Raw genomic sequence first — 18,479 nt, 5'->3', positions numbered from 1 at the left:
TGCTGTGGACCTATTGTGCCAGTAGACAAATTAGAGTGGATCAAAGTCACTCTAAAAAGCCAGGCAGATGTTAATATGTTTCATCATCAACCAAACAAATATCTTGAGAACAATACACACAAAATGCTGGTGGAACTCAGCAGGCCAGGCAGCATCTATGGAAAAAAGTACAGTTGACATTTCGAGCCAAAACTCTTCGGCAGAATTGGAGAAAAAAAGCCAAGGGGAAGATTTGAAAGGTGGGGGTAGAGATGAGAGAAACACCAGGTGATAGGTGAAACTTGGAGGGGGAGGGATGAAGCAAAGAGCAAAGAAGTTAATTGGTGAAAGAGACAGAAGGCCATGGAAGAAAGAAGAAAGAGGAGAAAGGAGCACCAGAGGGAAGCGATGGGTGGGCAAGGAGACAACATGAGAGGGGGACAAGAAATAGTAATGGGGTGGGGGGGGGGGGGTGAAGGCATTACTGGAAGGGTGAGAAATCGATGTTCATGCCATCAGGTTGGAGGCTACCCAAATGGAATACAAGGTGTTGAACCTCCAACCCAAGTGTGGCCTTATCCTGATAGTGGAGGAGGCCATGGATACACATATTGGAATGGGAATGGGAATGGGAAGTGGACTTAAAATAGGTGGCCACTGGAAGATGCCGCTTGTTCTGGTGGATGGAGTGTAGATGGTCGGCAAAGCAGTCTCCCAATAATGTTGGATTTCACCGATAGACAATACTGGGAGCACTGAACACAGTCCATGACCCCAACAGACTCACAGGTGAAGTGTCACCTCACCTGGAAGGACTATTTGGGGCTCTGAGTGGTCACAAGGGAGGAGGTGTTGGGGCAGGTGAAGCACTTGCTCCACTTGCAAGGATAAGTGCCAGGAGGGAGATCAGTGGGGAGGGGGCGAATGAACAAGAGAGTCACGTAAGGAGCGATCCCTGTGGAAAGCAGAGGGGGGTACGGAGAGGGAAAGATGTGTTTGGTGGTGGGATCTTGTTGGAGGTGGTAAAAGTTGTTAAGAAATATGTGCTGGATGCAAAGGCTGGTGGGGTGGTAGGTGAGGACAAGAGGAACCCTATCCCTGGTAGCATGGTGGGAGGATGGGGCAAGAGCAGACATGCATGAAATGGAAGAGATGTGGTTGAGGGCAGCGTTGATGGTGGAGGAAGGGAAGCCTCTTTCTTTGAGAAAGGAGGAGATCTTCTTCAATCTGGAATGAAAAGCCTCATCCTGTGAGATGTGGCAGAGACAGAGGAATTGAGAGAAGGGGATGGCACTTTCACAAGTAGCTGGCTGGGACAAAGTATAATCCAGGCAGTTGTGAGAGTCCGTTGGTTTATAATAGACATCGGTGGATAAACTATTTCCGGAGATAGAGACAGTGAGATCAAGAAAGGGAAGTGTGTGAAATAGTCCAGATGAATTTGAGGGCCGGGTAGAAGTTGGAGGCAAAGTGGATGAAATCAATGAGTTCAGCACAGGTGTAGGAAGCAGTCCCAATTCAGTCATCGATGTAGGGTAGGAAAAGTGTGGTACGGTCACTGGTGCAGTCTTGCAACATAGACTGTTCCACATAGCTGACAAACAGGCAGGCCTAGCTGAGGCCCACACGAATGCCCCTTTTGTTTGAAGTAAGTGGGAGGACCCAAAGGGGAAATTATTTAGAGTGAGGACAACAGATGCAGCCCTTCGAGCCAACACCGCCATTCACTGTGATCATGGCTGATCATCCACAATCAGTACTCCGTTCCTGCCCTCTCCCCATATACCTTGACAAGTTTCACTAGGTGGAGGAGGGGAACCGGTTGGGTCTGGTATCCAGAAAGAAACGGAGAGCTTTGGGGCCTTCCTGATGGGGGACGGAGGTGTATAAGGACTGGACATACACTGTAAAAATGAGATGATGGGGGCCAGGGAACCTGAAATCTTTGAAAAGATCAAGAGCGTGTGAGGTGTCACGGATGTAGTGGGAAGGGACTGAACTGGGGGGGATAAAACAGAGTCAAGATATGCAGACACAAGTTCAGTGGGGTAGGAACAAGCTGAAACAAAATATCTTGGGTAAAAGACTTAGAATACCCTACGTGAATTTCTCGTCTACTCACTCTTTCATAGTTAACTCCTTATACTGATCCTATATCTCTGGTTCTGGGCTCTAAGTAAAGGAAACAACCTACTTTCATTTATCCTGACAATCATTGTTTCAACAAGATCAATTCTCATTCTTCCAAGTGCCAAAGAGCACAAAACAATTTTATCAACACATAGAAAATGCTGGAGGAACTCAGTGGGTAATTCTATGCTCCCTGCTTCAGGAAAGTCCTCAGGACAAACCCCTCATTCAAGTAATTAATCTCATGAATATATTTCATACTGATTCAAGGGAAATACAGTGGATTCCAGTTAATTGGAACACATCAGGACCTGTACATCTTGGCCCAATTAAGCGGCTGTCCTGAGTTTCATAGAAATGGGTAAAAAAGCATAAAAAGGACAAACTACCATTTAACCGAGCAACATGTATTTAAGTGAAGTACAGAACAAATTAGAACACTACCAGTGCTACTACAGTTCTACAAAACTATTAGTTCACAATAGTTATCGATGGAGGAATTCATCCAGTGTACACTGCCATGTATGGGGTGTTCATGGAAGGGTAGCTCTTCTGGTGAAGGGGCTCTTTGTGTCCATTATGGGGCAGCTCACTTACCTTTGGTCCACACCAAACACTCAGCTCTCACCTGTGGCTCCAAGTAGCTGTTTGCATGCAATAATAGCAACACCCCGGTACACTGCTTTGATAGGTGGGCTAAACCAGGTGTGGGTAGCCAGCGGGCCTTATACCACAGTAAAAGAGGGATATGCCTGTCCTAGAATGAGAAGTCAGCTCTAGCGGACTGGGTGGATGAAATCAACAGTGAGATTTAACAGCTAAGGTGGTACTGTAACACTGACTAGGTACAGGAGTAGTCATGGTTATCCACTGCAACCAAGGAAGACCCCAGTTAACACTACTGGACCTGGACTTTCAAGGTCAAGAGAATGGAACTGGAACTATACCAGTGCAACGGCTTTTCCACCTTAAAAACTCTCCTGCACAGGTCTTAATGTTATTATCTGATGCGACAGATAACCAATGCACTGCTGTGTTCTTTTGACTGACTGTAAATGAATACAATCAGCAGACAGTCAGTGTAGATAGTGGACTGCTGTCGTACAATGCTTTCAATGATTGCATCCTCCAAATCTTCATTTTCATTGTAACACTCATTATGGTCATCATTATCTTCAAATTCTTTGCAATTCCTAATTTATTGAAGTAGTGAAATTGTCTTGTTTTCATTCCTGGCCATTTCCAGCATCTCCAGAATGGTTGCAACCAGTGAGCAAGACAGCTCTGAATTGTCTTGTTGTTTAAAAGTGAAACAAGTCACTGCTTTTTCAAATAAAAACACATGCAACTGATGCTATTTAAAAGCTATTCATTCCAAGCACAGTGTAGTGTCTAACGACCACACAAGCAGACTTGACTGACACTAGTTAGAAACTGTTTGGCAACAATCTCCTGTCCCAATTAAGCAACATAGTGTCCCAAATAAACAAATGGAACCCCAGCTATTTTCTCCTTCCTTCCTTCTTGTTTAACAGTGGTTGACACTCAGCTTAAAATGTGAATTCCTGCACCCCCAATTCCCTTAGATTAATTCTCATCATCTCTGTATCCCAGAATTACATGTTCTACTGACTCCTCTTCCTGACATTCCTCACACAAACCTTTCTGGTGTTTCCCTATCATTTTCAATGTTTGGTTTAGTGCACAATGCCCCAGCCTTAACCTAGTCCACACAGTTTCTTCTCTTCTGTATCCACTGCCTACCCTAGTACTTGTAACACTCTTTTGTATTTGATATAAATGCCTCCTTTTCCCCTCTCTGTCCCATCTTTCTTGCCACATTTGGATGATTCTTTCCCAGATTACACACTTAGCCTCTGTTTTGCTGATACTAATGTGCATTTCTATATTTTCTTTCTTTAACACACTCTTTGCCAACTCATCCACCCTCTCATTCCCCTTCCACCCCTACATGAGCTAGAACCAATAGAAATTTAACCTGACCTCCCTGATTTGCAACTCGTGACTGACTGAAGGACTTCATAAAGTACACATTTTCAGCTGTTTGAATGAAAAGACCTTAAACTTGTTAGAACTGAGGATGAATCTGAGCATAACACTTTGACTTGTCTAGCTTTCTCCACCCATTGCAACGCAACCGACACTGCCAACATCTCCACTGTATACACTCCTAACTTATTAGATGTTCTTCTGCTGATTCCAATTTCTTTTGCTGGAATAGCCACCCCAAACCCTGTCACTCCTGTTTCAGGTTCCTTAGCACCATCCGTATAAATCTGAGTATAACCATTATACTTTTCCATCACATGACAGTTAAATGCACTTACCAAATCAGTTTTATATTTTCCTTTCCTTTTTACCTCTAACAAATGCCAGTCTATGTCAGGCCATACAATCTTCCATGGAGCTACAACCAGATAAACTACTGAAGAACTTATCCTTCGATCAAACACTCCACATTCTTTAGCAATATCATTCCCTACCTGACTAAAGTTATCCCTCTGAAACCTCCCATTCTCCCAGCACTCCAGCAACACTCCTTTTGCAGAGTGAGAGTCATTGTGCCCCTCCAAATTAGCCCAGTAGTTTGCCATCAATTGCATTCTTCTTAGTTCCAAAGGCATTATTCCCATTTCTACCTGTAGGGCTGATACTGGTTATGTTCAGAAAGCCCCACTGCACATTCTCAAAGCCTGAGCCTGAATCACATCAAGTTTCCTTACAAGATACCTAGCTGCTGATCCATATGCTACACTTCCATAATCCAACACAGATCTTACTAAAGCCACATACATTCTCTTCAACGCTGAACAACTTGCTCCCCATTCCTTACCAGTCAAACACCTCATCACATTTATTACTTTTTTACATTTCTCCTCAATTTTCCTGATATGGTCTGTCCATGTTAATCATGAATCAAATATAACTCCCAGAAATTTAAATGATCCAACCCTTTCTAATTCTATCCCATACATCCTTAACTTCTTCCCTACCTCAATTCTTTTCCTGGTGAAACATACAGTTTGAGTTTTTTTCTACTGAAAATCCACATCCCCAATCATAACCCCACTCCACCACTTCATCAATTGCTCCTTGTAGCTTCCTGATTATATGCTCCATGTTCCCATCACTTTTCCACAAGGCCCTATCATTTGCAAACAGTGACCTACCTATATCCACTGGTACCTTTGTGAAGACATCATTGATCATAATGATGAAGTAATAGGCTGATCACACTACCTTGAGGTGCGCCATTTCCTACTATGTACTGATTTGATAATTCTGACCCAATTCAAAGTTGAATTTTCCTACCAAACAAAAATTCTTTTATCCAATTAAGAACTCTCCCACCAACCCCCATCTTGTGCAGTTTAATTAACAATCCTTCCTTCCACATCATGTCATAGGCTTTTTCTACATCAAAAATACTGCAACTACTGACTCTTTATTTGCCTGAGCCTTTCTTATTTCAGTCTCTAACCTTATCACAGAGTCCATGGAATTCCTTCCGTTCCTAAAACCACTCTGATAACTTGCCAGCATTCCCCTCTTCTCAAACTCATACGATAACCTTTCTGTTATCATCCTTTCCATTATCTTGCATATATTTGATGTTAGTGCTATTGGCCTGTAGCTAGTAGGTTTTGACGGATCCTTGCCAGGTTTCCTTACTGGAATTACTACTGCTTCTTTCCATGCACTTGGCAATCTTCCCTCCTCCCACACTCTGTTGTAAAGATACAGTAACTTCAAGAGCACTCCTTCTCCTAGACTTTAAAAAAAAATCATAACATCGCATATCAGATCTGTCCCTGGGGAGGTTGGTCTCGATCTCGTTATTGCTCTCACCATCTCTGCCAATGTAAACTGTTCATCAATCATATCATCAGTTTCTTCTCTCCTGTTTAACACACCTGGGTGTTACTCATTGTTCTTTCCCTTCTCCTTCTCCATTCTTCAGACAAATTTTCTGAACTATATATCTTTACAAACAATGTGGCCATGATCTCAGCCTTATCCCTGCTGGAGACTGCTGTTTCCTCCTCAGATATCACTACTGGATATTCCCATTCCCTTCTATCTCCTCCCACCTCTTAATCATTCCCCATACCTCTCTCACAGGCGTTGTTCTTCCTATTTTGTTGCAAAAACTCCTCCAACTTGCCCTGTTAGCTTGACGTATAGTTCTTCTCACCACTGCCTGTGCCTTCTTATATTGAATCAAATGCAGCATATTATGGGTTCTTTTAACTAGTCTGAATGCTCTATTTCTGTTTTTTTTTTAAAAAAAATACAGCCTGACATCATTCCTGTCCACCATGGAACCAGTTTTCTATTCATCCTATTTTTATTCCTGGGTATAGATCCTTCTGCTGCCATAATTGCTGAAGTCACCTGACTGTTTAATTCATCTATATTTTCAGAAATGTCAATCCTTGTCAATGCTTCTTCACTCAACTTTTGGAACTTACCCCAATCTGCTTTTCCAAACACCCACTTTGGGATTCCACCACCTGCTCTTACTTCAACTCTTTCACCCACTGAACATGAAACTGGGTAGTGATCACTGCCTACTGTTGAAGCAGTCCAAACGCCCCAGTTACTAACTCCAGCCAAGGTATTTGACACTGACGCAATATCTAATACTGACTCAGTTCGTTATGTTTATCCTTGTTCCTCTACCATCATTCGTACACACCAAATCCTTTTCTTCCATTAAATCTTCAATTACCTTTCCATTTGAATCTGTAAACAAATCCCCCCATATTGTGCTGTGAGCATTGAAATCTGCACACCACTTTATTTCTGTTTTGTCCTTGTATCCTTAGTAGGCTATCCAAATCCAACCTTTTACATGGATTATAGTAGTTAATTATAACCACACCCTCCCCTCTCCCCCACACTTCCCCCACTATGTATTCCTGATCATCTCCTTTTTCCAGTACCCTATATGGTATACCTTGTTAGATTAATATAGCACAACCCCCTCCTCCCCCTAGATTTCTATCTTTCCTTATCATTGTATATCCATATACCACAAAGTCTAAAGTTGGTTTCAACCAAGTCTCCTGAATACACACTACATCCAGTTTTACAACCATTTCTTTAATAAACTGCTGGAATTCCTGGCTATTGGCCAGTAAGCTCCTTGCATTCCATTGCAAAACAATCATAATTAGTATTAACCAACCCATGACACTTCCTGGTTTGACTGATTAGTGAGGTTCTCCCTCACTTCTTCCCATGTCAATCCTACTAACCCTAAGTGGCTCATTGCTGCTTTGACAACCAGCTGAATTTTTTCACTTTTTAACTTTACCTCAGCCGTACTATTAATCACTCCTGCAACGAATTTTACTAGAGCCTTTTTGTCTACATAAATCCTGTCATTTGTTCTTTGTTGCATCTCTCGCATCCCTCTTGCTCCCTGTTCATTAGGAGCATTATTCTATTCTCTTGACATTCTTACAGCTTCTGCATAAGTAACCTTTCTTTTCACTCTTATTTCTTGAATTTTATTCTCCTGTCTCATAACCTCACACCCACTATATGCCACATTACGAGCTCCTCCACAATTGCAGCATTTTGGTTGCACTCCTGGTCCACACTTTCCATACTCATGATCACTCCCACATCTAGCACATCTCCTCTGCCTATTACAGTTTTCAGCTATGTGTCCAATCCTTTGACAATTTATAGCACCTCAATGGCTTTGGCATATACACTCTTACTGGGTAACTCATGAAACCCAGGAACACCTTCCCTGGCACTCTTTCTTCTTCAAATTCAATCAATACTGTTTCACTTTCCTTTTTCAATCCCTCCTTTGTTGTTTTCCGCCTTTGAACATTCATTACTTTTCCTCCTTTGATATTCCTCTTTAACTCCTCCATATTTATACTCATTGTTACCTCTGTGATCACTCCTTTACATCCATCACCATTTCATACTCCCACCCTCCCTGTGTATTCCACCTTACATTTTCCTATCTGTCTTAATTTGAGTACTTTCTCAAGCTGTTCCTTATTCACACATCTTACTAATAGGTTGCTATCATTAAGGACTTTTGCAAATACTATTTCCCCCTATCTTATTTGCCAGTGTTATTGTTAGTACAAACGGATTAATTTTCTTCATGTTTCCTTGAGCCTTCTCATTATACCTTTTCTCTGAACTTGTTCATCTTCCTCACTTTCAGAGCTCTCTCCACTAACATTTCTTATTCTTTTACTCCCTTTGTCTCAGTTTTCATTCATCCGTCCCCTCACTATCTCCTCGTTCCCTTTAATTCTCCCTTCACAACCATCCATTTCTCCATAGCTGCCTTGCCGGAGGCAGCCGTTCAGCAGCTTGCTCAGCCTCGCTGCTAACCTACACCAGAACCAGAAACACAAGCACGCACTTGGCCAACCCTTGCCCAGTTGGACCTTCCTGATACAAGTGGACCGACACCCTGCACAGGTTCCACCTGCCTCAGCAGTTCCCAGCTATTTTCTCAATTAGTTTTTGATCTTTAAGAGCCATCCCAAATAAGCAGCTGCCCTGATTAACTGATAGACCAATTAACCAGAATCCAATGTGCTTGAGGTACAGAGATCAACACTGCAAACAAAATTTCAGAGTTTCACTGAAGCCTTCAGCAAGACTTACTTCAGTACTCCAACCCCACAATAAAAAGGCTAAAATAACAAGATGAAAAAATAATTGTTTAATGCCTCGACCAATTCTTTATTTTACTGTACAACTTTGACCAGGTCTGGGCCCAAGAGGAGGAAATGAGCTAAAATTTGGACATTGCTGGCGCAGACTTGGAGGCAATTTGAAGCAACAGAGTCAAGGCCCAGACTCGACAGCAAGGAATAAGGCAATGTTTGACAGATTTAAGTGCCAGGCCAGATTGGAAAGGTCAGGTTGAATCAAGCCTGCAGGGCCCAGGCTGTATAGCATACTGAAGTGGCAGGGCCTTGGTTCAAGAGCAAGGAACAACCTAAGGTTTGGTCAATTTAAGTTCCGGGCCAGATTGAAAAGATCAAGGAATCAGGGCCAGAGGAGAGTGATGGGCTGGTGTTCTGCTCGAAGTTTATTCATCTGTGAGGCTATGGCTTGCAACAAATGGGCTCCTGAATTGGCTGCAGTGCTGACTGGCTTTATGGCTGTTACTCACTTTTGTGAACTTCAGTTCAGAATGTTATTTGTTTACTTTTATTGTTTGCATGATTTGTTTCTTTTTCCCCTGCACCTTAGGTCTTCGACAGTCTTTTTTTTTAAGAAAATGGGTTCTATTGTGTTTCTTGTTTAGTGGCTGTCTGCAAGGAGCCAAATCTCAAGGTTGTATACAGTATACATACTTTGATAATAAATGTACTTTGAACTTTGCCATTGTCTTTACAGGGCTACCTTTCTTTTTTTCTAGTTCAGAAGTTTTAGCTTTCTAACTAGACAATGTGGTGACCCACTGGGGAACCCTTTGAGAGAAGGGTAGTGCATTCTGATGTGACCAGAATGAACATTAAATTTTCCTGAATGCTATTGGTATCACTTTGCTTTGGAAATTGAAGAAGAAAACCTCAGTTTATTAAAGAAGAACGACGCGTAGCAAGGCAAATATAGCTCCTCCTCATTTAATGAAGGACACTTTTGATGGCATAATTTCTGGTTGATCTGCCACCCTTGTGCCTCTCGTTGTCATTCTGGAGATGTTCAGTCCTTTCATCCGCCGTCTCTTCATCTCTTCTGCTGTTTGTTCTTTGTCTCTGATCCTGGAGACATGCATTTCTCAGCTCCTTTGTCTCTTCCTCTCTCCTCCTGCTGCGCCAGTTGTTGTCATTTTAGTGATGTGCATGCCTCTCCTCCTCTGTCTCTTCTTCTCTCATCTTTTTTGTCCTGGCTCTTTGATCCTAGAGTCGTGTGGCCCTGGCCTCATCAGATTCTTGTTCTCTCTCTCTCCTTGCCACTTCCCGATGACGTTTGGCATCATCTCAACCATAATGTCCCCCTTCTCTTTCCATGCAGCATAATTAGGCTGACCATTTTTTTTTTTACCCTAATGCTATTAATGAAGATCATAATGAAGATATGAAGCAGTAACGCCAAAGCCTCCAGGATGCTGATTATTCTTAATGATGTGGTTGGCGCTCTCCTAAATGGACGTGATATAGTCACCACTGTCCTTTGACTGCAGCAAAGAGTTTGATGGGTGTCTCGAAGTATGTCATTACAATAAGATTTAATTATCTCTTATTGATGGGTAGCAGTTAGATCTGTTCCAATCCTGCACATTCTGATGGTGATTAGCAGAATCTGACTCTTCAAAATAGAGCTGCCCTGCCCTTTTGCTCCGGTTGGTGTCGCTGCTGAGGCTGGCTGTGTGCATGCATCTTGGTGCCACATCCCAATTTCCATGATGGCAGATCAGCTCTTGGGTGAAAGCAGGGCTGGTGACTTTGGCAAGTGAACAATTTTATACAAATATATAACCCTGAACTTTGCCTGCATTCTGTAAGTTAGTGCATTTTAAGTTGATTTAGCCAAAAATAGTGCCACTGTAATTGCACCATTTGCGCTAATTGAAGGTCACAAACAGAAACAGACAGGGCATGAGAATTTTAGTAGTATATAGATTTACTAAATTACTCTCATTATTGTCCCTCAATTTTTAGTCAGTTGTCGCTGCTTCACAAAACTGTCTCAATCATCAGGATTATATCTTTTTCTCAAAAATACTCCATGGCTTTTATAACCATAAAACAATTACAGCACAGAAACAGGCCATCTCGGCCCTTCTAGTCCGTGCCAAACGCTTACTCTCACCTAGTCGCACCGACCTGCACTCAGCCCATTATCCTCCATTCCTTTCCAGTCCATATACCTATCCAACTTTAAATCTCTTCTTTAAATCTACTGCTATCATTCACCTCAGTCAGACGTGTATCACTGCTGATGCAGTCTTGATTTTTCCAATAGAATTTTCATACAATAACCAGTAGATAAACAGTCTACCTTGACCAATTCACTATGCTTTATGTTGAAGACTAATTTTTTAAATTATTTTTTTTAAATTTTATTTAGTGATACAGCACAGTAACAGCCCTTCCAGCCCAATAAGTCCATGCTACCCAATTAACTTACAATTAACATATGTCTTTGTAAAGCAAGGAAACTGGAGCACCCAGAGGAAATCCAACATGGTCACAGGGAGGATATAAAACCTTACAAACAGTGGCGGAATTGAAATCAAGTAGCTGGTGCTGTAGTAGTGTTATAATGACCACTATTATGGCATGCAGAATGATTTTATAAAAATCTGCATGTAAAAATAAGCACCACCTTTTTCCAGAGAAAATCTCTATGAATTTTATTAATTAAATGTTTAATTATATAAAAAGCCCATTTTTCCCTTTTGTATTTGCAGTTTGCTGTCTTTGCACATTGGTTGATTGTCCATCCTGTTGGGTATGGTCTTTCATTGATTCTATTGTGTTTCTTGGATTTAATGTGCATGCCTGCAAAAAAAAATGAATCTCAGGGTTGTATGTGAGAACACGTACTTTGATAAGAAATTTACTTTGAACTTGCAAGGCAGGAAGTGAAGGGCACAAAGAAGCATCAATGATGAGAAAAGAACATGAAATTGGAGGACAATGACAATTAATTGTAATACCTTTCCATACACTTGCACCAATGACATCCTGCTTCTATTTAGGAACAAAAACTCCAAACAGCCAAGACATGAATTTAAAAACTACTGACTCACCTTGCACACCATTGCTCCAAGCAGCCATACTAAAGCCATTCAGTGCTCAACCTTATTAAGAGTATATAATGATATTGTTACAAATGTGGAGCAACTCTGATGGGCCGAAGGGTGCAAAGTCGCCCCCTCCTTTTTGAGAATCGCAAGATCGCTATTATTTTGGGTCTGATACCCAGGAAATGAGAGAGATACACATCATGTCAGTAATGAGAGAGAGAGAGACGCAGGATAACAGGAAAGCAGTTGTTATTGACAACGCAGGAATACACAAAAAGTGGAATGTCTCCTAACGAAAGCGAAACGGAACCACTGATTACTGCTATTGTCTCTTGGAGAAGGAATTGTGTATTGAGTACTGTACTATTCATTGAAACCCCTCAGGGGGCAGCCAGAGTGGTCTGGTTGAGGGATTGCATCATCCCAACCTGATTGACACCTGAGATCCCGTGAGTGAGGATAAAAGTAGGGTCTGGGGAACACCCCTCAGGCACACCAGGAGAAACGTTATGAGACCGGTGGGGGCTTGTGTGTGTGTCCATCCTTGCCTGGGTGACAAGTCCTCCACGGAACAGTCTAGCTAAAGTACGGATACGGATCAAGATCATAACAAGGAAAGTCGGCAAGTCTCTCTCTCTCTCTCTCTCTCTCCCTCTCCCTCTCTTATATTTCCATTGGACAATTCATTATCCCCTAGACAACGATAGAGCTTATTTCTTATTGATTATTATTATACCCGCACTTTCAGGTTTAGCATTGATAACATATTTTATCTGTATATTTGCATTGATATTATTTTTGTGTATTTTTACTAATAAATACTGTTAAAAATAGTATCATCAGACTTCAACGGCTACTCCTATTTTTGCTGGTAAGACACCCAGTTACGGGGTTCATAACAATATAAAATATATGTTAACACTTCACTGAAAAGCAGTGATTGCATCTCTCAAGCTAACATTTACAAATATCGATCTCAATGTTTTATGGTTACTTATCTTCACGTTATAATTACTTATCCTGGTCCTTTATTGCACATCTACACACTATTCTGTGAACTGCAAGATCATGCAAACCAGAAAACAGTTCGTCTGAGAGAGACAGGAATAGGAAGCTGTTATGGAGGCTAAAAATAGCTCAGGTGCAGTGCATTAGTCATATATCTGGCACAAAAAGATCAATTAGGCTTAATGAGCTGCAATTTTTTGTTTTCACAGAAGAGCTGGATCAGCTTCCTGATTTCATAAGGGACTGCCACCCACTGTCCAGAACACACTGCTTTCTGGACACATTGGCATTTCTAATCATGCATTAGCTCTTTCAGTATATTAAAACAAATAGCAGTTAATGTTAAAATCAAAAACTGAGATACTGGAAATCTGAAATAAGCAGAAAATGCTGGAAACTTCAGGCAACATTTGTTCAAAGAGAAAGAGTTAAAGCTTCAGGTTGAAGACCCTTTGTCAGTGCTAAGAAAGAAAACAAGTTGGTTTTAAATTGCAGAGAGGGTGGATAGAACATAGTTGACAAGACCAATGTTGCCAAGGAGATGTGCTGTATGTTAGATCATCCAGCCAACAGGTTAATATGGGCAGTTCAGCAATCCAGTGTTTCCTATCACACTCCTACCTATAGGTCTACAGCTTCCTGCTTCATTATAACAAGGCCCAACACAAGCTGAAGAAATAGCACCTCATCTTCCATCTGGATGCATTGAATTTTAAACTCAATTGCCTGAAGCATTCTTTGTCTGTATCAGTCCATCTGCAATAGCTCAGAATAATCCGTTGGGCATATCCAAAAGCTCTACATTTCACGATCTTTACGTTCTCACTGACTGCCCTCATTTTATAGATTTAATGTACCCTTGTTCAAAATTTCACACCAAGTGCTCCCATTAACCCATCAATAAGATGATCTTTCATCTTATCCCTCTATCAGATATTGTTCTTTTGTCTTGTACATGCTCTCACCTCACCTTTTCTACAACTTATGACTATGATTTTTCTCTTTCCTAGTTGGGGGGGGGGGGAGAAAAGGGATTTTTGACCTAAAACTTTAACTCTTCTTTCCACAGATACTGTTTATCCTGGGGAATGTTTCTAGAACCAATACAATTAAAAACAGAAAATGCAACTTTTTTTAAAAGTATTAATTCATCTTCAGAACATGCTTCCAGTTAGAATTCTATATCTTTACTAGACTGCTTTCTTCAATAAGATATTAAATTCCTGGAGCCTCATTTAATACTGTGTTGATGGAAATACAAAATTCTTAGAATACAACTTGTGTCATTTTGTCTGGTCAATAGAAGAATATCATCCATTTCCATGGCAATACAAAACAGATAGTCAAACTTCAAAGCCCACGCCTGGCATAAATACTCAAACTTGTGAGTAAATGATCATAACCAAAAATCTGCAATTGAAAATTCAGACCACATTTATGGTGGAAATCTCAACACTGCAATCAGGGAAGCAGATACAACAACCTTGTAAATACCCAGAGATGGGCTTTATCCAGCACAAACATGATGATTCAAGAAAGTTCAACTGTAAAAACAAGCTTACTGTGTTCCACCCTTCCCCCCACAACCCATTCTTAGATGACCAGGTATTGCTTGATGGATTTAGCGAAACTGAAATAGAGAACTAAATACCCCAATTCCTTCATCCAATCAACAAAAAAATCATATACCCAATTACCAAAACGATATATTTAATTGGAAACACCACATGCAAGCTTGACAAACTGCAGTTTTACTCTTCCTTAAAGACACTGCATCCTTATTTGATTTACAGCCAGCATGATTTCTGATTTATCAAAAAATTTACATTGGAATTCAGAAGAGTTTATTTTGACTACAGTAATAACAGTCTGGAATTTGCACAGAAACTACAAGCATAACTATCAGGATTCATAGTCACTGACAGCAGCTTCTGCCATATCTGCACCTACGCAGTTCAAAAACAGAAATCCAGAAGCTGAAGTCACAGCATGGTTCCTGTTCATCTTTGTGGGTGTAAGCACACAGAATCAGTGATTTGACATGGATTTCAATGTTATGCAGTACTCTGGGTGCAAAAAGTATTGAAAACATTGAAAATGACCTAACTAAGATGCAGCTGTTTAACATCCTACAAGCACAACTGCTGCTGAACAATTTCTCAAATTTTGATGCAGCAAATTTTGTTTAGTCATTCCATTAAAATGATAGATGTGAATTCCTTGGTCTTAATACAACTCAAAAGCTTCAGATTTCAGGCTTTACTTTAATCTGATAGGCATTTTCCAATCTTTCTGTAAAACATTGAAAAGATTAAAATTTGTCTCTTTCACTTCCTGATCCAAGATCTAAAAAAAAATGTCAATCTGTTAAGACAACTCAATGAAGTCATCATTTCAGGACGCCATAGATCCTTTACAGATGGCATCTAATTGCAAACCTCATCAGGAGAAGTCCATACTACTTACTCTTTGTGGACAGTCTTTTATAAAACCAGCCGTGAACACTGGCCTTTTGCCATTGACTGGAAGATTTGGATATCCTTTAAGCCTAATATTAAGAGCAACAGGACAGTCCGCCATCAAAAAACATTCAGCAATAGGAGCTATTCTTCTGGTGCCATTTACCTTTATATTGTGGACATAGCTGAGATATGATAGCTCTAACAACTCTAGTACATAAAACATCTTTCATAGCCCAAAATTACTTGGACAATCAAGCACAGTAGTATACAGTAAAATATATCAGAACAAGTCTGCACAGCAGATCATATTAATCTGCTAATGGGTTTGAATGTCTTCTGATCCAGATATTAAATTACTTAGACAGGTTTGGTGTGCAATCAGGAAACATTTCCAAACATATTTCTCAGACTTGTAAAGTATAATGCATGCACAAATATACCTTCTAGCTCCTCTTTTTCATAATGAATGTTGAGAATTGAACTTGTTCCACCTTGGTCCACCACAGCTTCTTCATCATGCCTCTGCTGGAAACAAAAGATGCAGAGTCTCAATGTTACTGATACATTCAAGGTGCTGTGTACTACTCAATGCAACAGCCATCCTTCACACATGTTCTTTCACAACCCACCAGTCTGAATTACTGAAAAAACTAGCAATTCAGATGGAGTGGTGGATACAATTGATTAAAATTTTGTCCAGAAAATAGGTTAGATATCATACAGGTCACCTACAATCAATGGGCCTGACTTAGTTAACACTACTTGAAAAGTGATAAATGCCGTTTCCTTCATGGTTGATTACTATACAATTTCTTGAAATCAGCTTTAAAACATGCAGCCATTTTGGAACACGACCATTCTATACAATTCTAGCAATTGTTTTCTTTTTGCATTTCACTATTTTTAAAAATGCAACAATTCCCTGCCTATGTAAGCTTTTGGATATACATTTTTATTTATCCTTGAATATCAAGTCCTGCAGTGACTAGTAATTGCTTTTTTACCCATGTACCAGATTCTATTCTAGCCCAGACTTCAAGGCCACAAGATAAATCTTACTAGATCCAAGAACCATTGATGAAATGAACACAGGTAGCTCTAACACACATTTCCATAAGGCAAATTAAATATTAGCATGCCACGGTAGAATAGCGGTTAGCACGACACTATTGCAGCTTGTGGCATCTGAAGTCAGAGTTCAATTCTGACATCACTTGTAAGGCGCACATACATCCTCCCCATGGAATGCGTGGGGTTTTTCTCCAGGTGCTCTGGTTTCCTCTCAGTCTCAAGACATGCCAGTTGGTAGGTTCATTATAAATTGTCCCATAATTAGGCTAGGGTAGAATTGGGGGGGGGGGCAGTTGCTGGGGCACTGTAGCCTGAATATAACACAATTGATGAATTCTTAACATTTGTATTATGCAGGTCAGAGTGTGATTTAGATTTAGAAATAGAGAACCATGAGTTACTGTAGAAATCAACAAACAGTAAAGAAGAGCTAGTGGTAAAGTCTGAGTGTAGGGTGCAGGTGGGAGAAAGATAGACAAACTTACCTGCAGCCTCCTGGCAGTATCATTGACTCTTAAGAACACAGGCTGCCAATTTCACCATGAGAGGCCAGTTGAAAATGACAAGCAATCACTTCTATTGATATTTGTACAAGGATATTTAATTGAAAAATTTAAACATACAGCCTTTAGTATTATTAGTGTATCATCCATGCCCCCAATTTACCATCGTTCGCCTACGGTGAACTGCAGTCGCCCCACCAATAGTGCAATACTTTGGTGTAAATACGGTGTAAATTCCCCCCCCCCATACACTCTCACAGCACAAATATCAGACAATACACCAAAGGCGAGTAAATAATTTCAACTTTATAGTTATTTCTTAGTGATGGGTTAGTAGAAACCGATAACCTAAAGGCGCCAAGTCAGTAAGTTTATCAGTTTGTGCGCATAATATTTTAATACGTTGGAGCTTATGCCTCCAGTTCCATCCACAATGACCTTCCAAGCCTTCGGCTACCGTCCGAACCGTCGACATCCAGTATCCACTGCCCTGGAACCGCTGTCCGCTCCTCACACGTCCGTCCTCCTCGCTTGCCTCCCGAAAAAGACCGTAGACTCCCGCTCACCTCACACATACAAGATGGCATAACAATTCTCCATTGGTTAGTTCACCCCTTATCTGCAGTTATAACCCAAACATTCAAGATACAGAAACCCATTACAGCATTACATTTCATTAACAAGCCATTTCATTATAACAATACAGAGAAGCCATTTTGTTAGCCTGAACAGTTAACACCACAGTTGATGGTACTGAGAGCCCTACATTCTCCCCCCAAATTTAGTCATGCCCTCATGACGCTCAGATAATTTGCCAACCCTTCCTGCAAAACACAAACCCCAACCCAAGTGCAGAAAGCAGTGACATAACTCCCCAAAACAGTGGAGACCACACCTTGTTCCCCAGGTACTACATAAGCCAACCTACCTAGGGGGTGCCTACTTCTGAGACCTGCGCACTCCCCATTCCAGCTCCTCCACCTCGGACACTACAGAAGATTCATGGAAACTATGAGGTGAATCCTCTCGCGAGTGGTCACCCAAGACCCTCTGCACCTCGGAACCCTCTATCTCTTGCTCGGGCCCCACATCCTCTTCTCCAATGCCCTGCAGTACTCCCGACGGCCCATCACTAGCCCCCCTTACCCCATCTAACCCAGTGAGGTAAGGGCCAGGAGACTCCCTCTCCATCACGGGGGCATCAGCGAACGGCAGCATGCACCAATCGTTTGAGTCATCATCCTCTGAGTCAGTATCCCTCACAGAGGCTGGGCCCGGGCCAGTCTCTCCCGGTGTGGGCTCTTCCTCCACCCTGCGTGGATATGAAGTCTTGGTACTAGGTGCAGCTGGCACCTCAGGCTCCTGCTCTACCTGTACATCTTGCCCCAGAGGCAACAGATGATTCCGATGGAGGAATCTTGACAGGCCCCTTCCCATCGTCGGGCCACACTCGGAAAACCAGTAAGTTGGGCAACTGACTTTCCACCACATAGGGCGTGGCCACCCAGCGATCAGCCAGCTTGTGCTTCCCAGGCTACCCCAAATTCATTATGA

At 41.4% G+C, this 18,479-nt stretch overlaps 1 protein-coding gene across 1 annotated transcript in view; it reads right to left on the bottom strand.

The window, feature by feature from the left end:
- LOC132384452 (electroneutral sodium bicarbonate exchanger 1-like) overlaps nt 1–18,479 on the bottom strand; it is a 194,204-nt gene that overhangs the window by 115,728 nt on the left and 59,997 nt on the right. Inside the window, exon 2 of the mRNA XM_059955605.1 lies at nt 15,792–15,876. Coding sequence (XP_059811588.1) covers nt 15,792–15,876 — 85 coding nt within the window. The remainder of the gene's footprint in view (nt 1–15,791; nt 15,877–18,479) is intronic.

This window comes from Hypanus sabinus, chromosome X1, assembly GCF_030144855.1.
Source record: "Hypanus sabinus isolate sHypSab1 chromosome X1, sHypSab1.hap1, whole genome shotgun sequence".
Classification (NCBI taxonomy): Eukaryota; Metazoa; Chordata; class Chondrichthyes; order Myliobatiformes; family Dasyatidae; genus Hypanus; species Hypanus sabinus.
Note: the sequence above shows the minus strand (reverse complement) of the source record. Positions and strands in the feature narration are given on the sequence as shown.